Source organism: Chroicocephalus ridibundus, chromosome 3 (assembly GCF_963924245.1).
Source record: "Chroicocephalus ridibundus chromosome 3, bChrRid1.1, whole genome shotgun sequence".
NCBI lineage: Eukaryota > Metazoa > Chordata > Aves > Charadriiformes > Laridae > Chroicocephalus > Chroicocephalus ridibundus.
In genome coordinates this window covers 26,089,009-26,115,737 of record NC_086286.1, presented here as the reverse complement: position 1 = coordinate 26,115,737, position 26,729 = coordinate 26,089,009, and the positions used below count along the sequence as shown (strand labels likewise).

Below are 26,729 nucleotides of genomic sequence, written 5' to 3'. Positions count from 1 at the left end.
GTTCCTGTGCCCATTGTAGCTTCAGCTGGACTTGGCCACATGACAGTAGTTGTTTTAGGGCTTTTCTGGCGCTTCTGTCAACATTTTGATGATTGTAGGGAGATGTTGGTGAATGTGGAGAGGGTTTTCTTTTTTGCTGGCGTATATGTGACTCGCTGTGAAAGTGGAATAGAGTACTTGATTAAGGTGCATTTTGGTCACTTAAAGTCACACAAACCATGTGAAACAAAGCTGAAACTCCTGTAAGATTTCTTTGTTTAGTGAGTATAAAAGAGGGAGAATGTTTTAAAACCTACTTGAATCTATTCTAGAAGAAATATTTGTGAACAAGCTCTTTTGATCCTGTGTCTGTTTAAATTAGGAATAGACTTCCTTTCCTACTCCGTCCTTTTTCTCTCCCCTCCTATTCTATGTCTTTATTAGGTTCAAGTCTTTCTCACTGCCTTTGTCGTTGTTTATATGTGCTTTAGCTGTCGCTGAGATGTGCAGCCCTTGATGACAGATGTCACTGTGGCAAGTCTCTGGAACATATGCTCCATTTAAGCTCTGTACTGCCCCAGCCCGGCTGAGTTCGCTGCTGTTCATCCTTACATTGCTCCTTGCATGTGTAGATCTGCTTCGGCCCTTTACTTGTCATGGCCAAATGAAGTCTCTCTGCCCTGCCAGTGTCGGGCTTTGTTTCGTGTTTGCAACGTTCTTGCTTTGTCTGACACTTTCTAGTGCTGTTTTCAAGCCTCCTTTCTCTTGGTTGGCCTTCCGAGGAGCAATCCCTGAGGTGGTGTGCCCTGAGCAGGTGTAAGTGTGGGACTATCAGTTCTTTAGTGGCCTGCACATTCCTTTGGATAGGGACTTTGTCCTCACTTCACTTTTTGAGATGTCGTGTAGCTCCCTGCGAGTACTGGGGAGGTGGAAAGAAAATAGGAAGCAAATTAATGCAATTGACTTTGAAGTATGAGAACGTGACGTGTGAGTGTGCAGTGCTTATCTGACCAGAAGCTGAGCTAGTTTCTTTCTGTTTTTCCTTAGGTTAACTGTAATGGATTCACAATTGAAGATGAAGAACTTTCTCATTTGGGATCAGCCATATTTCCTGAGTAGGTTGACTTTAGTATTTTTAAAAGTAAAACTAACTTATTTAAAACCAAACAAAGGTTCTTGCACGTGTATGGAAGTAGATCTCTACTGAAAGAAACTTAATTAAATGCTTAATTTGTCTTGTTTTAAATATCTTTAATTAGATAATAAAATGTGGCCAAAGATTTGCAGCATTTTTTTTTTTTTTAAAAACCAGGTAATTCTGGTAAAATTGCACTTGTGAGTTGTTTTTAAGCTTAGATTGTGACCTATATGCAGGTTGGTAGGAAACATTACTTACTTGGCTAGCAGGTTCTGGACAGGGGACATCATGTAATGATCAGAGCAAAATGAAAAGGATTGCAGGTGACTTGCTCTATTCACAATTTTCTGTTTTGGCTGAGTATAATCCTTCACCTGGTGTTCTCTGAACAACATCCCTTCTACCTTTGTTCCTTGGCAAACAGTAAATCCCTTTCATAACTTCTTTCAGCCTCCTCAGATGTTTTAAAAACTGCGATGCTTTATGTTGCTATGACAGTGGAAAAAATATGTACAATCTTCTTAACACTTAACATCTGCAGTTTGTTTGCAAAGCTAACTGCAGTTTGTGGACAGGGGAGCACGGCTCTCTTTAAGGCTGAGGAACATTTCTTCTTTTTAAGTCTGTCCTTCCCACTTAATGTTGTAGCAAAGGAGGATATTTTCTGCCCCAGTTCTTTGCAAACCCCGTACGGAAAGTATTATCACTGTCTGCTTAGGTTGACTTCCTTGTGGGGCATAGATTTCTAGTAGCTTATCTATGTCAAAGTAATCTGAAGCTTGCAGATGCCCAATTAAAGCAGGACCTGATTTTGCTAAGTGCTGCATACAGACACTAGCATATAGTCCTTGCTTCACGGATTCTCCTTCAGGCAGGTCTGTCTGAAGTCTGTATCCCTGATCTACAGATTGGGAATTAAGGCTGTGAAATGCCCAGAATCGGAGTCATGGTGGGGAGAGGAGAGTGTTAAACCAGGATGTTCTGGAAACATGTCCAACACCATCCTTTGTTTGTAAATGCTCAGCGTGCAAGAGCCAGGTCTTTCCTACTTAACAGTTATGCCTGTGAGCTAAAAAGACTGAAGAGACAATAATTATTTTGCTAGATTGGGAGAGAAAGAATTAAAATTATATGTTTTGTCTCAAATAAGCAGCAAATTGCACTTTCTTGAAGCTTGGTAGTAAGGGGGAATACTTTTCTCTAGCAGTCCAAGTTTTTGTGTAAGTCTTGTGCTGTTATAACAGGCAGAGATCTCTTCCCTCCCACTTCAAACACGGAAGCTGTTTACATTTACATAGAAACCAGCTAAAATTTTAACGCCCATCTTAAGTTGCAGTGCAGCAAATGACTTTTATTTTCCTATATTTGTTTGTTTCCTTTAGGTTAAATGTTTCTCTTTCTTTCTCCTCTGAGGAAAATAGTCTGTAAATAGGACGTTGATAGTTACGCTATGCGAACACCCCTGTCAGCTGTCCATAGCACTATAAGAATGGGAAAATAATAACTTGCCTAGTCCTGCAATAATAGGATGTAAAAACTGTAATGATTCATTAGCACAACCATTTTCCATATCATTAGAATAAATAACAGTACAACAGATTTTCCCAAGGTTACCTTCATGTTAAGGCTCAGAATAAAAACAGCTTACGGAGAGAGACAGACTCATTCTTTCAGATTTACTTATTTTGTGAAGTGGTGCTTAATTTTTACCTGTTGTTTTGGTGGTGGTGGTGGGAAAGACATACTTTTCTACTTTTACAGTGTTGCATTGATGAACCATAGCTGTTGCCCAAATGTGATTGTAACATACAAGGGGACCTTGGCTGAAGTCAGAGCTGTTAAAGAGATTGAGCCTGGAGAAGAGGTAAACGCGCTGTGTTCGAATGTACTCTGCACGCATGCATCCAAAAAGTAAGATCCATTCTGCTTTTCAGGATTCATTTAAATTAGCTGACAATTTAATAATAGGGAGGAAGGATGTCGTCTCTCTCAGAGAAGTGTAAGATGTTGCTTTGGAAAAGTTGGGATGGCTCTGGAGGACTGAAGTGTTTCTCAGAGATAGGATCCTATTTTGTGCTAAAACAAGGGAAGGGCGCCCGCAGCAGCCACGGCGTATCTGCTACCCTCTGTCTCCGTTTATCCATCTGTAAAATGAGGCTGACTTTACTGATGTTTGGCTGGTGCTTTGAAATTCCAAGATCAAAGCAAATTATTACTGCTATAATAGTTCCCAGTATAATAGTAATGTATTGAAATCGAAGCCAGAATAAACAAGGTAAATGGGTACAGATAAGTCCTCTGACTTCTGTTTGGACAGAGCATCCACAAAACACGGGACTCGGTCATACCACCTCAGCGGCATTTGCTGGGAAGTCACCGAAGAACAAGAGTGTGTTTTAGGTAGAGTGAAGCTGAACGGTGATGGATAAAATTCTGTGAAATTGAGTAAGGCTCTGGGTTTACCTTGAAACTTTCTCAGTCAAATAATGAACTTGGCAGGGAGCCTGCAGCAGCCGAGCTGCTTTTTGCTTTAAAAAAAAAAAACAAAACAAAATCAACAGAAAAAAGATGTTAAACGGAGTTGAGGAGGATGTTCAAATATCTGCAGGGGATGAAGATGGAACATTCTCTCTGGGGATGGAGTTTGCATAGAGTTTCAGTGGCTCATTTATTAACGTTAATTTAGCAGGCAAGGTTAATGCTGATCAGAATAAGTTCAGGTTTGATTTTGATAACTCCTGCCGCTTTCTGAAGTATGCGATAACCAGTTTTGAAGATGGGGAGAGAGGTTATTTTTGTGGATTACAGCTGTTCACCATTGTGAACAAAGCGAGTTTAGTAGCTGGAGCCAAGGGTGAATGATTCAGGTGAGCAACTTCTTTTTATGCCATTTACTAACGATGATTTGTCTGTGATGTTGGCAGTCACTGCAAATGCATTGTGGTAATGGGCAAGGACTGATCCTGGTTTTGGAATTTTACTGTGGAATCCTGGACAGTTTGAGCATTTTTGGGGAGGGCTTACAGTGAGAGGTAGAGATGTGGAGTATTTACCTTGCTTGGCATCTTCTTTTGCTTGAGTTGTGTCTTAGAAGCCGCATCAGTTCTCCAGGACCTCAGGGCTTTTACGCATTTGCTTTTCTGACACTTTAAGAATTTTGTAACTGTGACCTTGTGGTTTTGCTTGGACTCTGTGCGGTCTTATGGCCTGTGTCTCCATCTTCAGGTTCAGTGCAGCCATTGCATCGCAACGTTTTTAAAGTTTTTGCTGTAAATGTGGTTCCTGCGTTTTGCATGCTTTGAAAATAGGGAAGGGAGGAGAGGAGTGTGAGGGGAAAGTGTGAGATCACACAGAGTAAGAAGAAGAACATGTACTGTATTGAATTACATGTACTGTATTGAATTACATGTACTGTATTGAATTACATGTACGTTTTACTTTAAAGAAGAAAGAAACCTTAAGCATAAAGACCGAGCAAAACATTTCAAATAACTATAAATGAGAAAATGGAACTAAAGCTGTTCCTTGGTCTGCGCTGTTCATATGACATGTTTCTTGGGGGAGATCTCATTTTAAAAACAGAGCATTAAAGCTAGTTGCAGGGGTTCTTTTCTAAAGACCCTTGAAGTAGAGGAAAACTTAAGAATAGTGTATGTGAAGGGCCTTTAAAATGTTCAAAAGCAGGTTTTCTTTGCTTTAAAATATTGCTGCTGAGTAAATCTGATATTCATTCTCCTAGAACTCGAGCACTGGGCCTCTCTTCTTTTCAGAGATCTAAAGGTCTTGTCCTAAGTTTCTAAAGCTACTAGTGGCTGCTGTTGCCCCAATTTTTGTAGGTTTTCAGAAAGAAAAAATTTGAGATTCCAGCCTCCGAAAAACCAGGCCACTGTAATTTATTCTAAGCTGGATACCTGAAATCATTATTTTACTTCTGAAAAGTAGGCATCTCTTTGTAGTCTGACAGGAGTCTGAGATTTATGCTGTGATAGTTTCCTTATCCACACCTGAATCTTGCTGTCCTGGGTTTAAGCCAGGGTAATGTTTGAGGGAAATTCCGTAATGAATCGGAAAGGAAACACTTTGCTGTCAGATTGCATTCACAAATGGTAACTTCTGACGCTGCCGAGAGGCTTGGAATGTGAGGGAACAGGCAGGTGATGTGGCTGCGGGGACCCACAAGTATCAATATGTAGTTGTCATACTACATATAGCACAACTAGTCGTGATAAATATGTATAGTTACACTGTTCTGCACTGACTGCTGTGTTTTTACCATATAGGTTTTTACCAGCTATATTGACCTGTTGTATCCCACAGAAGACAGAAATGACCGGTTAAGAGACTCGTATTTCTTTAATTGTGATTGCAGGGAGTGCACAACCAAAGAAAAGGTGATAGAATTGGTGTGAAATATGCTTGTGACTGTCAACCCAGGTCCTTAGATGTAATATTCTGCCTGGTTAATTACATTTTGGAAAGTTGGGTAATGGGGAGGGTGGTGGGGGGGTTGGCTTAATTTTTCTGTCTAGAAGATTTTCTGGTACTCATTCTTTTTACTGTAATCATGACACATCAGTTTCCTGGTAGAGGCCTATTGAAAGCTGAGCTACAAAGCAAAGATGAAAACCTTGTTAAAAATAGATAATTATACTGTGTTTATGCTACCTGGCCAAAAGGATTTACCTCGGAACCCATTTTTTTGTAACTATATGTTTTCTACCAGCTCCCAGCGAGTGAATCATGCTTGGGGCATTTCTGGGATAGAGTCCTGCTGCAGTTCCCGGTTGGGACATCTCGGTCAGTTCTAGGTGACGTCGTATGACATTGCAGGATGGTTTGGAGACCCATCAGAATCTGTGAAACAGACCTGACCTTTCTGCAATGGCATATCAGTCTTCTCATGGACAAGGGTGGACCTGGGTCATAGCCCCTTGTGATGTGCAGGCCAGATTTATGTTCATTAGACATCACCTCTTGCCCTTCAAAGGACAAAGGCAGACATCCAGACAGTGTTCCTTAAAACAAGGTATTAGTTATTTTGAAGAAAAGCACATATGGGCAGTGGAGGGGGAAAGGTACCCAAACCCAGCAGATACTGAAACTGTGCCCGTGCAACCATTTGAACCTCCTTCACTGGAGGCCCTAGAGAATTGAGCTTTATGTCGTTCATCTGTCATTCCAGCTGAGATCAGTCTGGCTGGCATAATCTGATCCTTCCGTTCCAGATCATTTTTGCCCCCATATTCACAAAGGTGTCCTTTTAAGAGCTGCTTCCCAGACTGGCCAGACAATCAACTCCTTCCTTTAAATGGTGTCATCTTTTGTAACTTTTGGAATTTTTTGTAACTATTGGAATCACCTGTCACTCGGTCTCTTTCAGCTCTGGAAAGAGCCCCCTGTAGCCCTCTCAGCTAGCAGATGAAAGAATAAAGGAAAAAGATACCTAGCAACAGTGTGAGGCTTAAACAGCAAAAGATTGTCTCCAGATTGCAGCTGACTCTTCATGAAGTAGTAAGTTAGAAAGATAAGAGTAAGTGGGGCTGTCCAGCAGAAATCACAAAATACGTGGGGATGGGCTTTTGTCTGTAGATATGAAGGAGCCTTTTCTGTATTTAATATCGTCTCGTTTTCCACTGAGCTATCACTTGGTGGTAGGCCTAAGGTATTTGGGCTTTTCTAGCCTTAAAATTAAATTTGTTTTAATGCCTAATCTCTCGGAAGCAGTGAAATTTCCTGTGTAAAACTGCTTTCATCAAAAAAATCGAAAAGCTCTTGGATCTTTCGAAAGAAAGAGACTTCATGAAGTAGAGAATGGCAGATGAACTGGAAGGCGCAGAGGATTCTAGGACTCCCAGCCAAGGCTTTAGAGACAAATTGCAGGTGCACATTCTACCTTTGTTTTTACATTCTTTGAAGAGCTTAAGTTCCCATCTGTGTCTTTTTATTAGAGTAATTTTGTGTAGCAGGTGCACCTTTTTTTGTAGGGCTTGGAACCTGTGTTTATAATGTCCATTGTGTTTCCTTCAGGATAAAGAGAAACTGGAAATCCGCAAGCTGAATGATCCTCCACCAGCAGAGACAGTGCGGGACATGATCAAATATGCCAGGAACGTGATTGAGGAATTCAGGCGAGCCAAACACTACAAATATATCCTTTGTCTCAACCCTGACTCCACTGGCTTGGTGTGTGACCTAAAAATCTTACCTGCTGCGTTGCTTCAGAATTACCTGCTGGAGAAGGGCGATGACCATTAGAAGTTAAACATCCCTCTGTCCTCTTTGTGTCTGAAGAGTTGTCCCTGGAGACAAGGGGCAGTTTAACCTTGCGGGTGTTGCGGGATTGTGAGACCCTGTGTTTGTTTCCTTCCTGTGTGGTTCTGGTTTCTAAGAGTGCAGGACAACAAGGCAGAGGCTAGAGTGAGCAGCATAGGTGTGTGCGTGTGTTAGTCTGCTCTAATATCGCGTGGTTTTGAGAGACTGCACGTGAGGCTGCAGCCATTGCTGATTGTCACAAGCTCACCTGTTGTAATGGTGGCACCGCGCAGACAAAGATGCAAGATTCATTGGGCCTGAAGCAGACCAGGCTATCTCATGCCTGATTCAGTACCTCCTGTGTGGGGAATTTCACTCCCCCTTCTTCTGACACATTCCTGGTATGGTGGTGATTCAGGAAAGCTGCTTTTTTTGGTTGCTTTTTAAATCTGAAAGATAGTTTTGTAGAATAGCTGAGGGAGGAGGGGGAATAATCTCATGAGCAGAATACCTCTGAGTATAGAATATCTCTCGGAGCAGCTCTGGGGTTGTAGTATAGATGCTTTGATGCCATTTGGGAGAAAAGAGGACTTAGAACCATTGTGAACAAGTTTAAGTCAGTTCTTCTTTGGCATTACCCGGTAGTTGTCTAATCACAGACCATTTATTTATTGCGTTCCTTGACTTCTTCATACCCCCTAGTGAATTACTGGAGATCTGTGAACTCAGCCTGGACAAGATGGGTGCAGTGTTTGAGGAGAGTAATGTTTATATGTTACATATGATGTACCAGGCCATGGGCGTCTGTCTCTACGTGCAGGACTGGGAAGGTGCACTGCGTTATGGGCAAAAAATTATCAGGCCATACAGGTAAATATGAGACTTTATTTTTTTTAGTGCTCTAATTGAGTAATCTGAGTAAGACAGACATGTTTGGGCAGAGATCACTCGAGAAGTGATCAGTACGTATTGTATAAACACGCTACCCATGACATCACTACTCGAAAAAGCATGTTTAAATGCTGGGACAGATTTTGTTACTGTCAAAATGTGGCCTGCAATATGTAGCAGAAGGTGACTCTGAAATCCTTAATTGAGTTCTCAAGTTGGTACCACCATGGATACTGTGCTAGTTCTGCTTAGGTAGATAAATATCGTTGATTTTTTTTTTTTTTAATATCCTAATACTTTGCTAAAGCAGAGCTTCGAATTGCATCTGCGGTCAATATTTTGTATAAGGTAATGGAGGCAAAGCTGGCTGTGGCTGTCAGCCTCCCGCCCTCTCCCAGCCCTCTCTCTCCCCAGTAGCACAGTGCTGCTGGTTGCAGGAGAGCAGAGCCCCATCCCAGGGCTGGGGCTGAGCGGCAGAGGGAGCTGTGGCCGAGCTCAGCTCCTGCACTTGGGGGCCCTGGGTGCCCTGATGTCCCTGATCTCCGCTGCCCCAGAGCTGGAGGTGTGGGAGGACGTGCAGGCTGAAGCCCCCCATGCGGGGCACGGCAGCACGCAGCCTCTGCAGGAAAAAATTAATACTCTCTCCCATAAATTTTTCCATGTTTTTATAGTAGCGGCCTCGTTCATTAGAGCCAGCCAGTTACGCGCTGTGTCTGATCCTGCCACGAATCTCCAAGCAGATTCTCATCTTGAGACGTGACTTTCTTGCCAGCTGGGGGGAGCACAAGTAAAGCTCTCCCTTTGGAGCAGATGCCAACGTAAAGTCACAGATCACTTGGCAGAGAGCAGCGATACAAAGAAGGAGCCAACATTCCCCCCCCGGGGGCTCAGTACTATTTATCTTCCCTGGGACTTGCCCAGCCCCTCTGGCTCCGAGCCTGGCATTCCAGGTCAGCTCTGCTGAACTGGACTCTGCTAGCGCTCAGCGTGTGTGAGTTGCGAATGGCGTGTGTGCCCTACGCGCTGCCGAGGGCCCCTTGCTTGCCATTAAAGCCCAACTATTGTGGAACAGGCGGAGTTACTTCTGCGGGTGTAGGGTGGCTCCAGAAACTCCTAACAATGCAGTCTCTTTCTGTAGCTGGCTGGATTAAAACTAGTGGCGGAAAGTCATTGCCATCTGACAGCTGTTCAGAGGCATATGGTAGTTTCAGTTCAATTCCCAATTGACAGGCGTCCCCATCCCAGACACAATTGGCACTGGCTCCTGGCAGTCACGGCAGAGGGGATGAGCGGTGAATGGGCAGGGGCAACGAGAGGCAGCTTCTTGCCCCCCGAGAGGGGGCTGGGGGCTGGGAAAACGCTATGAAACTGCCAGGTTTGATAAAGACGAATTTCTTTCTCTGTTGCAGTAAACATTATCCTTCCTACTCGCTGAACGTGGCCTCCATGTGGCTGAAATTAGGGAGACTGTATATGGCGCTGGAGAACAGACCAGCTGGAGTTAAAGCCCTGAAGAGGGTATTTATTTCCTGGTTTCTTCATTAATAATACCAGTTCAGGCATGGGATCGTTGAAACACTACGTGCTTCTCTGTCAGTAAGCCTGGCTTGGTAGGAAATGCACCATGTGTTAATATGTTTGGTTACTGGGGTTTTGGCTCAGTTTTTTGATTTTTTCCAAAGATGCAGTATAGGTCTGGTCTCGCGTACAAGGGGGGCTTACCTTTTCACAGCGGACTTGTGCGGCAGCAGCTGGAGTGAGCATTGTGCTTACCCATTTGCTATACGTTCTTCAGCCAGCCAGAGCTGGGTGTACTGGTGTAAACGGAGCGGCCCTCTAGCTGCTCCTCACTTGCTAGGTGAGGACAGAAAAAATGCCTGGCTGTTATAAAAGGCACGTAGTGTTTCACTGGAGTCTGTGATTTCTATATCCAAGTTAAACTAGGCATGATTTTGGTGGTTATTTGTTCTGGAACCCAGTGATTTTTAAATAGCTGAAGGGAATTCAATGCATCTGGTAATGCTGAAACTGGCAAATACAGCATTTGGTTTTTTGGTCTGTTCCTTATTCTTTAGCTTTGTGTCCTTATATTTTTTTCTATTAGTCTGTGCCATGTTTCTTAACTTTCGTCCCCTACTGTTGTTGGACAGAAGAAAGTTTTAGTTTGTTAAGCATCAGTGACTACTGTAGCATACAGTGACTTGGTGTGGAATGTCACAATTTATTTATTTTTTTCCTTTTTAGATGCTGGCAGTTTTTTAGCCAGCAATAACAGAGCCATCCCACCATCGTGAAAGATACTAGGAGAATATATGCTCCAAAACTCAACTGTTACCTAGTTTAAAATTAGCATAGGTTTTCTTTCGATGTGGTGTTAAAGCTTTGACTAACACTGGGATTTGTGCCAGTAGGAACATGGGCTGGGGGGGTGTGTGGGAACGTAGGTAGATTTGTTGGCATAGTTGGCTTCCTAACGCAAACAGTCTCTAATGACTCACTTCCAAAAGCTGCCTACAGGAACTGCCCAAAGTTATCCCAGCCCCTCATGTTTGGGATTTAGTGGAAAAACAAAGCCATTGTTCCCTGTGAGTTTGCAAGCAGCTCTTCCAGAAGGCCTCCTTTCTTCTTTTGGGCAGGAGGGGGAGCGGAGTAATTTCTCACCGCTGCTGAGGTGGAACCAAAGCCTCTTCTTGTACTGACTTAACAAATACAAGGACATAATTCCATAAAAGTTTCCTGAGGAGAAAATGACTAACTGCGCTGATGGCTACGATGCTGCAATTCCTTGCTTTATCTTAGCACTGTGGTCTTTAAATATTCTCAGGCTTATTCTGAACTTTCTTCTTTCAGTTCCGTCTACTGCTGCCTTTTGTTACATCCATTTGTGGCCACTGCTGTCCTTTGCTGGAGCGGCAGTCTCGCCTCTACACCCCCTCTCCAGTGCAGTGGGGACAGTGGCAGGAAAAGTGCATGTCGATGGGTTTGGCTGCCTGAAACCTTTGCTTTTAGGCCCAGAGCAGGCTGGAGGCGAAACAGCAGGGAGTCGGGCAGAGCAGCCTCTCTCTGCATCTGACCAGAGCTCGCTTTTACTTCGGTGGTTGCCGGAGCCATTGCTTCCTTCGTGAAGCAGTGGTAGCCCCTGGAACCCGAGGAGGTTTTACAGAATGGAGTCTGAAATGCCTTAACGTAACTTCTGCACTGGGCCTGCTCCTCTGTCTGCCAGCTGAAGGGTAAAGGGGTAGGAACAGAGCTCCCTCGGATTCCGGCTAAGTCCTCTGCCAGGATATTACCCACCCCACGTGCAGTTTTCTGTCCTGGAGCTGGTTGCATTCAAAGTAGTTTTGTCAGGAATCTCATTTTGAAAGGTGCTTTGGGATCCTTTAAGATGAAAGATGTATTCTCTGAATGTAAAACCTTTATTACTTAGTTTTGAATTTCATTTTATTTCCTACTGGGTTTATGACTACAAGGGGACAAAAAGTAGCTAGAGGTGTCAGACTGTTTCAAACCTCTAAAGAGAGTATTTATAGCCTGGTGTTATATAGGAATCAATTGTGTGAATATTTTTTTTCTTTTCATAGGCAATTGCTATCATGGAAGTAGCACACGGGAAAGATCATCCATACATTTCAGAGATCAAAAAGGAATTAGAGGACCACTGAGCCTTTGAATCTATGCAATCCTTCAAACCTTTATTTAAAAAGCCTTGTTATGGAAACCTTCAGGAGCGCTTTGAAAAGCGGTAGAGTATGAACACAGTTCTGTCCTATAATTGGAATGACAAACACACCTAGGCCTTGTGAAACATTCCTAGCTTCCACACATCTACAATTGCCTTTTTTTTTTCTTTTTTTTAAGGAAGCATCCATGGTTTCTTAAAGGTTATGCCTTTTGACAGCTCCTGTGCAAAAATGGCCATTTTTTCTTTATGGATTTTAACATGTATCATCTTATTTGTGTAAAGTAAATAAAGTGGTCTTGACCCCTCTTAGATTCCACTTGTACACTTGCACGAGTACAATAATTCTGTGACATCTACTTTTGCCTAAGTCATTTCATTTAATCTGACAAGTTAATTATCAAAAGCCGTGCTTTTTTTGTTTAGTTTAGTATCCAGTTCCTCTTTTCACAAATCACTTTTGTTTGCAGCGGCTTAGCTGAGAGAAAGGGGGAATGGGGGATGATGAATTCTGCGCGTTGTGCAGGAAAGCCACCACCGTGCCCTCAGCCGGGGAACCTGGCAGCTCGGCCTGTGCTGCATGGAGATCGCCAGCACCTACCCCAGAGCTCACAGGCTTGCACAAGACGTGAACTGGGCAGCTTCTGCCTTTTTAATCTCCTTTAAAAGTTAAGGTGAATTTATTGCAGGGGAGAGCTCTTATTTCCTATGCCTTGGCCTCCAGCAGATTAAGACTGTTCTACTATGTTACTTTTAATAGAGGAACAAGAACATTTTCTGAGGAAAAAATCCAGGACTTTGCTTTCTCTGACCATATATGACTTGAGGCATTTTTCTCAATTTAGGCCCAATGTCAGGAAATCGCTTTTAATGACGGGAGGAGGAAGAGGAAGGAGAGCACGGCTGTGTACTTCCATCCCCAAAGTTGAAATGCATTGCACAACAAACTCCATGACCATTCCTTACTGCTTTCACAGCTTATAAAGTACGCTGACAGTGAGACACATCACCATTGGTTAGTAACTTCTTCATATTTTCTTCCTTGTAAGAGCTGCTCTGCAAATAAAACTGCTGGAGACAAGGGTTTGTCAGCTCATTCTGCTGAAAGCTTTCATTGCTCTCCAGCCAGCAATTGTTGCTGGAGTACATAAAGCTGCACCGCATCTCATGGCTCCAGAAAGCCAAGGCCACTTAGCTACAGCCAAGCCTAGGCTATTTTCATCCTAACTTTATCTGGTTAAGCAAACCCTCGGCCAGGGAAAGAGTACCTTCATTTCAGGCAGCCTGGCCAGAGCCCAGAGCGTACTTCAACATTCAAGACTGGGAGAAGCCCAGCACAGGAAGGCTGCATTACTCTTCACAGGAGGGTCTCCAGAGCTCACTGCGGCTCCGGCTGCACCTCCCAGTTTAACACGGGAAACTACCACAGACAGTAGGTGCAAATACAGCACCTTAAGCTGGTACAGGAAAGAACAGGAGCGTCATTTTCCTTGAAAAAAAAAATGGTTTATTGTATACTGTGAATATGAAGGACAGCCTTACCAAAAAAAAAACCTTAGTGACTGAAGACATTCTCATATTTGCAAAAGCACGTAAGAAACTATTTACACAAAGGCAGTGAAAGGGGTAAAAAAATTATTGCAGTCAATTAATGCTGAACAGGACTTTATAAAAAGAGAAAGAAAAGAAACAGTGCAAAAATACTGTCAAAAGTAATCAGTTCTATACACAAGATAAAACTGACAAGCATAAGCTTATGTACTGATATGAATAATACATTAGAATATAAAATAGCATGCATAGATTTATTTTTTTTTAAAGGCTTTCAATAGCATAGAATAGTTCTGCCATTCAGCCCTAACAGGAGTGAGTGGGGGCAGGAGGGGCATATGACTGGTATCTTGTTTCTCTACAAAATGTGTACATACAATGAGGTTGTGAGATTCAGGTCACTGTTTTGTGCTAAACCGCCATGTACAGAATTACAGAACAAATAAAACAGGAAGCATCAAAATACTGAAGTAAAACAGGACAGGAAAATCCAGTGACATAAAACTAACTTAAAACGTGTTATTTCATTTAACACATGTCCCACACAATTATATATGGGAATATTACAGTCATCTGCATATGTAAACTTTTTTCCTTTGTAAAATAGCCAAAGAAAGGTACTTGACTAATGAGGAAAACATATTTTCCATGTGGAGCAATCTTAATAGGACAAACATCCTATTAACAATGTTTCTGGCACTAAAGATTTGTTTTCTTTTAAAGATCGAGTAGCAGCAAGAAAATACTTTCATTTAACATACACAAAAAAGGAAGGTCTCATAGACAGTAATGTATAATTAAGTTGTGGAACTCACCAACACAGGACATCATGAAGGCCAGAGGAATAAACGGGTTCTAAAGAAAAGGTAATGCGCTTCATGGAAGATGGATCCATCACGAGTTATTCAACACAGTAAGCGGGATATAACTTTCTCCTCAGGAAGCCCCTAAAGGACGGGTTGCCAGGTGTTAGAGGGGCTGAGCACCCTCTTCTAGATGGGACACTTCCTTACGTGTCAACTGACTCCAAGACAGAGTGTGATCTCCAGCCTGCCGTGGCAGTATTTTGTAGGAAGCCTTCCTCCTTTATTCCTGCCTGCCTCATCAGGGAACACTGCCCCTGAAATACATGGAGCTGAGTGTCCAAAACACCAAATCCTTACCCAGGTGATCTGGAGTAGTAAAACTATTAAGCACTATATTGGTCTTTCCCTTGCTGTTAAATAGTGCTTTCAGTGAAAGCTGCTATTTTACCACTGACTTCCAGTTCACCCTCCAAAGGCAAAGTCCTGCTGTTGTAGCACGTGGGAAACTCCAAGCAAGGGCACACATAAAGCACAGGCGGCAAAACTTCAAACAAAAACACCAGCTAAAAAATGGCTGAGAGGAACCAAGGGGACTGTAGTCTAAGATACTCTAAAAACACTGACAACATTTATTTACTTTAAATATTTATATAAACATTGCTGGTTTTCACCTGTGCGCTAAATGTCTTGCTTCACAATGGGACAGTAGCTTATCTATGGTGAAGAGCTCCATCTTCTGTTGTTCGCCCAACAGCCCAAGCAGGCAGCTGTTCCCTTCCTCAGACCACAATCCCTGCACGCCAAGGCTGGGCGCAGCTGCATCGGTAATGTCCTCCTCTCTAAAGACTGGGATGGCATCTGTAGTTCCCACAGCACCAGATTCTACAAGAAAACCTCTCTAGGAGGCTAAGAACGAGCTGGGGAACAGTTGCCTTTGGGGTTTTGGACTTACAACCTTCCTGTTGTTGGCATCAAAACCCATCTCCAAACTCCCTCGGACTATCCATCAGCAGATTTAGATCTGTTTTCATAGAGGGGTGGCCAAATGACGTTTTCGTGCAGCGCTTCCCCTTCAAGGCCAGTTCCGGGTATTTGCTCTTTCAAGGTGATGCATCCTTTATTTCCTGCAGCGGATGCCACCCTTGCTCTCTGGATGTAAAGCATCCTTTTCCATAAAGACAAGGAGCAAAATTTAACTCTGACCTCTCTGAGTGGTGCATGAGAGCTGCTACAGCAGATACCAGCCATACTGATGCTTCCCACTTTCCGAGCTCGCGGTTCACAAACCGTTAGCGAGACTGACAGCAGCTAATTCAGGCGTCATCCCCTCCCAGGAGACCGGTGGGGGACATCAGCTGTTGAGCACGCAGCAGTCAGTAGCTGCCGAATTTTCCCCATAGATTTGCGTGGTACATCCAAGTACGGGATTGCCCATCAGTATTTATTTTAGGGTCATTCGTGGGCTACACAGACATAGCAGGTATTGGTTAAAAAAAAAAAAACACAACATAATGTATCAGCTTAAAATGACCATCTCTATTGAAGCACTGAGACTTAACTCATGCCTTTCCAATCTATGTTTTGCCATTTGCATTTGTCTGTTTACAAGAAAGTGATTTTTTTAAAAAAAGCTCTTAAAATAATGCAAATATTTAAAAATATTTGTAGCTGAGGCACCTGATCTAAATAAAACGGACCAGAAATGTCCTTCAATATACTTTTTATAAAAGGACCGCATTTCAGCAGCAGGTTGAGTAAGTTCTCACAGATGTGTCTCCTGCCAGCTGAAACTACGTTTAGGGGAAAGGTATTTCCAGTAAGGCTGAGCATTTAGGGTCCCTATATACCTACATACGATGAAGTTTGTGGGAACAAGCTTCATCTTTACTCAGGTAATCAAGGACAAGAGATGGCACAGCAGGCCAGTGGAGGAGCTGGGACAAGTAGGGCCTGAGCAGCTAATGCCCACCATCCTCCAGAGCAGCCTGTGGAGGACGGAAACAGGACGCCCACAGCACTGAGCAGCGTCAGAACTCGGCCGTCATCTCTCCCATCCCCGATCGGACAATGTTAGGCATGAAATGCTCAGACCGTAACTTTAACCAAAAATTTGATGCCAGAAACCTCAATACTATCATTGGTAAGAGTTTAAAGAAAGAAAGAAAAAGAAAAAAAAGGGGTATTAAATATAGATGAAAAATGCACAAGAAGGAACACACACACAATGGATTCCCAAGTCAGACTTACTCGTCTGCTCCAAGTTCTCTCTTTAGACAGAGTCAGGGAGCGTAAGCTAAACGTGCCAGACATCAACGTGGGCGCCTTGGAAGACAACGGCTTGTGTCAGACTTCAAGGTGCAGCTCCATTCATTGACCCACGATGCATCTTTGCAAGATTTTCAATACAAGCGTTACTCCAAGTGGATGAAACCGGTCTCTTAGAACCTACTCGCTGTCATGCTTTGATGTTAGAAAACACGCAACACAACAGAGAGCAACCCCAAACTGTCCTCCTTTGCTACGAAGGGACTCTGCCGTTACAGCCTGCAGGACAGAAGCGAAACGGGACTGTTGCTTTAAGTCTCACGCGTTCGTTCCTGCTATGACTAATGAAATTGGATGCAAAACGCATTTTCCTGTCACTCCCTAAAGGTTAGGAAATACTGCCCCAGCAATTCAGGCCTGATAAAACGACAACAGGTTCAAAGTCAGAAGGTTCAATTTTTCCCCTACAAAACTATCACATTTCAATCATAAAACATCGGCACGCTGAGGTTTGGTTGCAAGCTGGGGTGGAAAGGAGCCTCTGAAGACACGCACCAGCCCAATTCACGTATGATATTAGCAGATCTCATCAAGATAAAATCTAGCAAGAAAAAATACATTGAAGTCAGATGAAAGGAAAAGTTTAAAATTACCATTCTTTGACAATGAAAGGGAAAAAGTTAGTCACTTTGGCTTCTGTCTACCGTACCAGCCACGTTAGGAGTTAATTGGAAATGATTGTTTACTATGTGGCCACTTATTTGGCTCATTAATAGGCACTGACTTAATTTGGAAAGGAGTTTTGGTGCCATTTTGTAATTAATATTTTTCTGAGACACCTATGATGCATCTTTGCATAAGAAAACATTTGCTTAATTTTCTTCCTTTCAAACACAGCTCTTTACATTCTCGTACGCAATAACTTCCCTGTGCCGACTGTAGGAAGAGAAGGACACGCTTCGGCCAAGAAGAGCTCAATAGTAAGACAGAGGAACAGTTTCTTTTCCCTCCTGATTTTCTACTTCTCACATCCAAGTGGAGCAATGGGACTTGACAGCTCTGAGTTCAAACTTAATTCATCATTAGGAAATTATTCAAAAAGCTATAACGAGATAACTAATTTAATACACTTTGCTTCAAGGTTTATTCCTTGGCTTGTTTCCCAGATATAAAGCATCTCTGTGTAATTATCATGCAGATGCCGCTGAAAAGACTTTAAATGGTTGCTGCTAATTTAACAAGAGATATGTTGGCGTTGGCAGAAGAAATTAGAGGAAAACTGAAGTTGACTGAACTGATCCCTAAAAGGAAAATGGTGGAGATATTACAACTAAATAACTCCTCACCACTTCTTGGTAGCTAGAAGTCTCCACCAGAATCCTTGTCACCTCGTTAGGCCTGTACTGCAGAGTGCCAAATAATGACAGCGCTGTTTTAAATACATTTAAGAAACATTCTGTTACAGAGCCTTAGATTAAGCTCCCACTGATTTTAGGGAAAGGTAGGTGTGTAGGACCCTTTAGTGCTGAATTTGGGAGTGCTTGTAGGCTTAGGCCTTCAGACATTGACACGGGGTTCAGAGGTGGGAATGCAATGGAAAAGCGATGGGACTAAAAGATGAAATTTATCTGGGAAAGGGATACCAAGAAAGATAACTTTACCGTGACAAGAGTAACTGTGCTGCATCAGGCGCCCCACGAGGCTGTGAAATCTCCACCCTTGGAGATTGTTGAAACTGGACGTGACCCTGTGCAAGCCTATCCAACTGTAAAGGGGATAGAGACAGAGGGCCCGGGCCCTCCAAGGCTCTTCTCCAGCCTGATCCATTCCCTAGCGATCCAATAGGACCACCGAGTCGAAGCAGGGCTGGGCCGCCCGCCCGAGGGCAAGAGGAGTCGGTGTGAGGAGGGGAGCAGCCTCAGTGCAGGAATTTAACTTCCCGTCTCTTACAGCACAAATAACTGTGGGACTCCCGCCACAACTTGCTAAAGCTTTTTTTTTTTTTCTTTTTATATTTTTTAAAAGTGCGGTTACTCTCATTTTTAAATAACTGTAAGTAAATGCTACCATGCACACACTGCAACGTAATCCATGATGTGATTTACTCCAGTGAAATAAACAGCTGGGAGAAAGGAATACGCACTAAGTTGCGCAAAACAGCGAGGCAATGCCGAGGGACAGAGGATGAGGAAGAGAGAGGAGGACGGGTCTAACTGCTGAGATACTTCCAGGACATGTGGATTTCTTCTTAGCTCTGTCATAGATTTCATGGTTGGCCTAGGGCGAGCCAGTTAAGAATCTGTGCCCTAGTTATGCAGCGGTGGAGGTTTGCTTCCCTTTTCTGTTCCGATTGTAAACTTCAGGCAAGGATTGCTTCTCCTTTATGGATTTAAACAACATCCTCCTCATCCTAACTGGAATACCTGAACACTACCAGCATGAAATAGTAATAATAAATAGGAGGGAGAATGCAAAGTGACCAGACAGAGAAGAGAGACGATCCGTGGAATTTAGTGCAAAAAAAGACCCTAACAAAGCGAGGTTTGCCAATACTGAAAGGCAGACGGCTCCATGCGTTCATAAACCACGAGGCAGCGATGGGGGAAGAATCAAGGCAGACTCTGAGCTAAAGCTCTCAAGGGTCACTATCTGGAGAACTCAGATGTGGAAGAAAGACCACGTTGATCATTTTGACAAAGTTCAAATAACTAGAAAGTACAACGGTAACGGTGATGAAGACAGTATTTCACAGGGGAAACAAAGGCAACTGGAGATGCCTAACTTAAATGAGGTTCCCTTTCTACAGGAGGTGAGCCTCAAGGCAATGAACTTTCAGGGTAATTCATGAGAAGGTGCTTGATCTGAGGTTTTTTTCAGCTGCATTTAGTTGAAATTCTGCTGTTCAACCCACAGCCCACTACAGTTACCAGAAAGACTCATTCACTGACTTCGGCCTGCTCTGGGTCACTGCACTTCACCCTGCACTGCTTCAACTCTAAGGAACCCCTTCAAGGACTGCAGACAGTAGCAAAGGCCTCATTTAAAAGATCCAATATTGCTTTTTTCAAGGACTAATCTAAAACTGGTATTCTTGGGGAATTTCAACAGTTTAGCACCCGAAACTCTCTGCCCTCACAATGGCCTGTGTTTGAGCCCTCTGTAATGTGCTCTGCTGCACGTGCAGAGGCTCAGATCTCCCTCAGCTTCCACTCGTACAGAGCCACGGCTGACATCTAGCAGGTCTTCTTTTTACCGTGGAAGCCACACACCTGGATCCAAAATGTTCTTACGTGAGAGAAAGCTCACTGCCAAGTAACTGTTCATTTCAGAAGCTGTGTAGCAAAATAAAAGCCAGTAAACTACCTTTACAAAGGATTGCTTTCCTTACGGACATGTTACAATGCAGACCAGTCACGTCAAATGTGGTTCAATTTCAAGGTCGCTATAAGTTTTACAAGTTATTAAAGCAATTCACAAGTTATTCCAAGAAAAATAAATTATATCTTGTATAAAATAATCCATGGGAGACTCTAGTAAAGAACAATCATTCCTTACTTTCAAGACAACTTTAAGAAGCGCAATATATGCACACAGTGTTGTCAAGGCAGTTCCCCTTGTTCATCAGTAAGGTTCAGTCAGATCCACAAAGCTGTGTCTGGGATGTTTCAAAAGATTAAATAAGTCTGGAGTTTTGCAGGAACTGGATGAGCACTTGATAGACAAACTTGTACTGGGCTATGGTCTGGATCATAAACATTCTCTGCTCCCGCAGGTGTCTCAGCATCACGGGAACGTCCACTTTCTGTAAAGCAAAGCAAAAAGAAGCATAAGGATGTAGGTTCATTAAATCGAACAATTATTGTCTCAAATACCTGGTATCTGACACAGGGAACTGTATCGTAATGACGTAGCGTAATGCATTATAACTAACTGCAGTGAAATGATACGATTTTTTTACCAACTTTAATTTCAAGGAGTATTACAGTAGTATATAGGGGTTACTGTGCATCCAATACTTCCCCCACTAAAGCTTACAGGAATTTCTGGACTTGTCTTCCAGTTGCCTGCCACTGATTACCTCTCAGCGGATCATCAACTGAACGCAGGATAAAGGGCTGCTTCTCTTTGGAGTTTTTTCTGTTTCAGCATACCTCTTTTCAGCCCAGTAAAATAAACCCAATATATCGTATTATCTCAGGTTAAAGGCTAGATATAGCAGGAAGGTCTACTACAAAATTTAAACAGCCAAGATTATATAGGTAATTTCAGACTCTACCACTGAGCGCATCAACAGGCCCTGCGGCCACGTGCACGCTGCGCTCTCATCCATGGTCAAACTCATTCACGGAGGGAGGATCTGAGAGATTTTTCAAAGGGCGAGCAGGCATCAGGATCATTACAAAGGTTCTTCAGACAAAACTAAAGTGCAGGCAAACATACCGACCCTTTCACTAAGTGAGGAGGGAACTCACTGTCACCAAAAGATCCAGAAACTCTGACACCTGACCTCACACAGCCAAGTCTGTGCTAGTAAATAATGCTCCAGAAGAAATACACCAGTGAAGTGAAACAAGGACCCAGTACCCACAATACATGTTCTTCAGACTTCAGGCCAGCATTGATCTGTTGCCATCTACTGAACGTCCACTAGCAGCTGGGACACATTAGGTGTTCTCCAAGTAGGCACAGTTTCATCTAAAAGAAACTCACTCATGTGCCCTGAAAATGCTCTGCAACAGGAACTAAAGCACAGTAAGTGGGGATGGATCAGGAGATCCGCTGTGAAAGAACATCCCTAAACTCACGGAGCACACTGGGGCACAGGCACCCCATAACGATCCAAATCAAAAAACGAATGAGTTGTGTGAAACAGAGCACCATGAGGTAAAGCGTTAGAAATCACGGCAATTTTCATTAGGTGTTACCATCGTATCTCCGGCATTTATTGTGTTTTATCTGTTAAAACAGGTACACACGAGCAGCTATTCAGAAGTCATTGAGCTGTGAAGCTCAGCCTGCCAGGCTCAAACTCAAAGAGTGTGTAATATGACCCAAGATGAGGGATACGAATTAATTTTCTATGGCAGCAGTAAACACAAGCACTAAGATACACACTATTTTTGAGGAAGGTCTTAAGCAGTTCAAGATATAAAACTGAAGAATAGTTACTCTGTCAGGCAACACAAACTGCACTTTGTAATGCCAGTTTGTCATTCCTGAAACGAAAAGGAACTTAAAAAGTCTTTCGTCTGAGTTCAGAAACGTTACAAGCACAGCGCCTGGACAAATGGAGAGAGAAATGAATTAAGATTGCTGCTACCCCGTGGAGGTGCAACTGAGCATGGAGTCTGCTTCCATGCACACTGGAAGTTTTCCGGAAAGTTTAAAATAAAATCATGCTGCTGTGATTTTATCATACCAATTTCTGTCAGTATATACAAACCTCAGAATCTCCATTCTGTGCAAACAAGCCCTAACCCATAGGCTATCACTTTCTGAAAACAAGGCCAAATATTCTGCCACATACCCCTACAAGCTGTTATAAAAGGACACCTCTAGAGAGTCAACAAGCGTGAAGGTTTGTGATGAGTAATGGCATATTATTTTCAAATGGGTGCACAGGAAAATGTAAGCGCTTTCCAGTTAACTCAGGTAACTCGGAGAAGGCCTCTCCATGGACTCGGATGCTTACGAAAGCCACGCGGTCCTTGCTGAGCAGAGTCACGCGGAACCTGATCTCACCTGAACAACTGCAACAGAAATGCAGGCCAGCTTCGACCTGCACAACCACGTTCCCCTCTCAGCAGTTCAGTCCTTGACAGCTCGTTGATTTTTACTGAGCACGCGGTGACCCGTGCACCTCCTCAACACGGATTAGGCTTTGACTTATCTCAGAAATGAAAGAAAAGCCCATCCTGCCTATTCGACCTCACTGTAGTCAACTTAGCACGTCACTCCAGGTAAGCAGAATCTTCAAACTCACCCTCATCACAACTCACATGTCAAAAAGAGACACGTAATGCTTTGCTAGGGGTGGCATTTGCAAAAAGAACAAACAGAAATGCTACTCGCTTCTGACTCCCAAACTAAAAGATCTCCCCTATGAAAACGCGCAGCAGCTGCAATCATAAGTTAATGTCCCAGTGCCAAGTCCAAACTAGAAGTCGGTAGAGCAGGATCTCAACTACTTTCTTGTTCTGTGCATCTACATCAGTAAGAATGTAATGATGTGACATATTACTTACCATATAGCAAGTTACTGGAACTATATCCCTGCAATGAGCTACACAGCTTTAGATTCAACCAGCAATTGCCCAGAAGCCACAGCGACAGAAGCTGTATAGAATTGAATTAAACATGGCTTTTTACCTAAACCTGAAACACCAAACTCAAAAGTTCTGGTTTTAGTTCCAGCACTGCTGCAGACTTTCCAAGATGGTTTGTATCAGGATTTTCAGCCTCCCTCCCCTTTTTTCCTTCACCTCTGAAACGTTAACGTTGATACACCTACTTACTAGGACGCTTCTGAGGAAATCAACCAATTCATAGGACTAAAGCACTTTAAGTAATAACTGATTTTATTTCAGAAAAAGACCCAATTAATCCTACTTCAAAATAAACCAGTGAAATTGCTGCATGAAAAGGAACCCTCTCTGTGCAGAACACAGTATCTGTCACAAACTGAAAACGTGATTAACTAATAACAAAACGTTAAGATCGTTAATTATTTTTTTTAATTAGGTTTTAACAAACCAAAAATATTAACTTCGCACAGTCCAGAGCAACAAAGCCCTTAAGGAAAATTGTCTTTAATATTAATGATGATTTCCACCATTAATCAAGACAAAAGAATGCTTTAATTAAGGGACATCAGAGAAATCCCTTATTATTGAGCGCTACCATCAGCTCCTAGTGAAGCTGATGAGAATTCTTCCAAACGCCAAGGCTCACCCCCATGCTTAAGATGTTGAGGTACCGCCTTTATCTTCACTTGCTACTCAGCTACTCTTTGCCAAATAGATGACTTCTGTAAACCGCAGACAAACTGAGGTGGCCAGAACGCGTTGCGCAACTGTTAGTGTTTGTTCCTGGCACACCATTAGCATATAGAGGCTACTATAAAGCAGCCACAGCTACACTGACGCTCTCAGCCGATTCAGGTATGGCTCTTGTAACTATCCAGATTTCCTCCTGCGTGCAGAAATTGCATGGCTGCTGTGTGAACAACAGAAGCCGTCACTTCCAGATGCCAGTGCGTAAGGAAAGAAGTCGAGCAGGCTCCAGAGTCAGAGCCGTTGCTCCACACGGGAGCAGTTATTGAGCAGCGGCAGGCACAGGAAGGCTGCAGGATTCCCAAATCGCATACCTGTGGGTCCTTTCTGTCTGGGCCTTCCTCCTTCCCCTTCCACGCCCAAATAAAAAGGAAAGGAAAAAAGTGCAAATTACGACACACATCTACAGGCCAGCTTCACCTCTGGTGAGGCCCAACCAGAGTTGGAAGAGGTTCATCTCAGCTGAGCTGAGCCCAGGATCTCTAGGGGATCTTGTAACTACAGGACGACAAGCTGGTGGAGGGGGATAACAGAGTAGAGAACAAAAAAAAATGACTTCTTGCATCAACTTTTTTAAAAATAGCGATGAAGAGGAAAGTGCACTGGTACTTGCCTGCTTTAGGACTCACATTTTTGAATGAGCCAGAAACCTGTACTTTGCATAGTGCCTTTCACAGAAAGGCCCCAAACTGTAACTCCTCTATAGTAACATGGGAAATAGGTGAGCATTTCAGGTGCATACATCCAGTCTTCCCTGAATTTCAAGGAACTCATCCAGTGGATGATTAATAGGAGAGACAGATGATACATGTCTATTTGTCACTCTTGCTGCATTCTTATCTCTACAAGACGTTTTGGTCTTTGAGCAGTTTCTTTGGCAACAGAAATCCCCGGTTTCTATAGCTGCCATGTTGAAAGCGTGTGGCACGTTGTTATTCAAGATGTGATGTTCTTCCTGGACAGTTCTCCAGCCACACGGGACACAGATGAAAAGCAAGTTGCTACACATGGTTACTCTGCTGGTGCTCTTTTACTGAACTCCAGACTGTATTACTAGTCTTGTTAATATTGGCTGCAGTTCCTAAAGCCCCATTCCCCAACATTACCCACACCTTTTTCTTAAGACACAGTTAAGTTTCATTCCAGATGAGATCAGAGACAATACAAAAGAGAGGTGGGAGTCCAAGGAGTGAATTTAGAGAGCAGAAAACGTTAGTTAAGAGCAAGGAAGCTGACATTATTCTCCAGCTTCTCTCATGCAGTCCTTGTAAACACGCTGCCTCTAGACTGTTAATTAAATACAGGTATGAATTAGACTAAATTCTTAAAAGAGAGGAAAAAAAAGCCCTAATTTTGAATGTATTAAAATAATACTAATAAAAAATGCATAATATCAACTCAACAGAAAACTACAAGTAACCTGCCTTGGGAAATCTCTGCCTCTTGCGTTTAAAGCCCTTGTCTCACAAAGGTAACAGAAAGAAAGCAAAGCACTTCAAATGCCTTTTAATTTTAACCTCAGAAATGTGGCTGGTTAGTCAAGAAAGGAGCTAAGGGTTTGTCTTGAGAAAGAAGCTGACTTACTTCGTTATGCTCCAAGCACCCAATCATGAGTTCTGTCAGGATAACCACTCCGGTCCTTCCTACCCCTGCGCTGCAGTGAACCACGATGGGAGGGTTGCAGTTGTTGCTGCTATCCAACACACTGTTGGTATGGCGACGCACCGACTGTATCTCCTCCAAGTAAGCTGCAAGGTAAAACGCAGACAAGGTTGCAAACATCTATATGTCTAAAATGTGAAAACTGGGGGGAAAAAGAATATGGAAAAGTCATTCTTTGTCAAAGTGGCAATAATTTACATTTTTTTACAATATACTAATTATCTTGGCCAGGGTGTGCTGAGCAGCACTGAATCCAGCAAGTACCAGCTGGGTGTCAATTATTACTTGGGAGTCTACTCCTTTAAATTAAATAGTTCTTTTAAAAAATTAAATTCTGTTTTCCCCTCTGCAAATCTCCAGGTCCCCTAAGCAGATGATTCTAGACATTACTTACAGCAATTCCTGCTATTAACAGGCTGGGATCAAAACAACAGCTAAGTCCCATTGAAACTACTGCCTGTCAAAGCCAATATCAGATGGGAAGCGAGCATCCATCTGCCCTGTTTCCCCCGCCCTCCCTTCTCCCTTCTCGAGTGAGACAAAATCTCACCCACCTCTCTGCTCAGGGTTGTTTCTCAACAGCTATGAGCCCTTCTGGGAGCTCACTGTCTTAATTTTCCCTGAAGCCATTTCTAGAAAAAGCGCACGAATCAAGAACAGTTGTCTTGTGTGGCACATCCTACTGTTGTCCAATGCATTCTACTGTCAAACTGCACAGAGAATGTACATACTGGAAGCTCATCTGGTCAGATAAACACACCATAAAACACAACTCTGACCTCTAAACATCATTTCAGCATGGTCTAGATGCATGACAAAGATGATGGACCTCACCTAGAAAGATATATCTAGATATAGAGACTCTTAGACACTTAGCTTCCCGCTAGTCAGAGTGGGAAGTGAGATCTGAGCCAAACTCTCCTGCCCTACTCTTGGTGTCGTGGCACTGCAGCCTGAGCAGTCCTTTCAACACAGGCAGGCTGTGGCTGGAGGCCTACCAACATCAGAAAAGCTGCATTTTATTGCACCCAGTGAAATGGGACTGTTCGTGGTGGCAAACAATGGGACAGAGGAAATGGGGAGAATCAGGTTCCAATTACTCCCACGCCCAAACACAGCTACATGGGTTGGTAGGAGAAACAAAGTACAAAACAAACTAGGAATTGGGCAATAGCTTTGCCTTAAAGACAGATCCCATGGGACTCCTTTGCCAAAGCTGAAATGTCATTTTTATTTTCTGCCCTGATGACAGAACTGGGAGAAGATGAACATGTTATTTACATGAAGCTTGTATCACAGAAAGGAGAGTGGATCACTAAGGGACTGTCGCTGTGTCAAGACTGAAGTGGAACTAACGGGCCTTGCTGAGGGAAGACTCAGCTGCAACACTAAGCTACGCTACGCTGCTGCAGCTGCAAAGCTTTCAGGAACTAAGAGGGCAGGCATCTCCAACA

At 43.1% G+C, this 26,729-nt stretch overlaps 2 protein-coding genes across 2 annotated transcripts in view; one reads left to right on the top strand and one right to left on the bottom strand.

Annotated features, from left to right (window-relative positions):
- Nucleotides 1-12,258, top strand: part of SMYD2 (SET and MYND domain containing 2) — a 30,318-nt gene extending 18,060 nt beyond the window's left edge. The window contains exons 6-12 of the mRNA XM_063328467.1: nt 1,027-1,094; nt 2,879-2,981; nt 5,398-5,508; nt 7,145-7,265; nt 8,065-8,239; nt 9,670-9,778; nt 11,842-12,258. Coding sequence (XP_063184537.1) covers nt 1,027-1,094; nt 2,879-2,981; nt 5,398-5,508; nt 7,145-7,265; nt 8,065-8,239; nt 9,670-9,778; nt 11,842-11,922 — 768 coding nt within the window. The 3' untranslated portion in view covers nt 11,923-12,258. The remainder of the gene's footprint in view (nt 1-1,026; nt 1,095-2,878; nt 2,982-5,397; nt 5,509-7,144; nt 7,266-8,064; nt 8,240-9,669; nt 9,779-11,841) is intronic.
- Nucleotides 12,259-13,433: 1,175 nt separating this feature from the next.
- PTPN14 (protein tyrosine phosphatase non-receptor type 14) overlaps nt 13,434-26,729 on the bottom strand; it is a 121,294-nt gene continuing 107,998 nt past the window's right edge. The window contains exons 18-19 of the mRNA XM_063328466.1: nt 25,198-25,361; nt 13,434-20,363 (exon numbers count right to left, since the gene is read on the bottom strand). Coding sequence (XP_063184536.1) covers nt 20,235-20,363; nt 25,198-25,361 — 293 coding nt within the window. The 3' untranslated portion in view covers nt 13,434-20,234. The remainder of the gene's footprint in view (nt 20,364-25,197; nt 25,362-26,729) is intronic.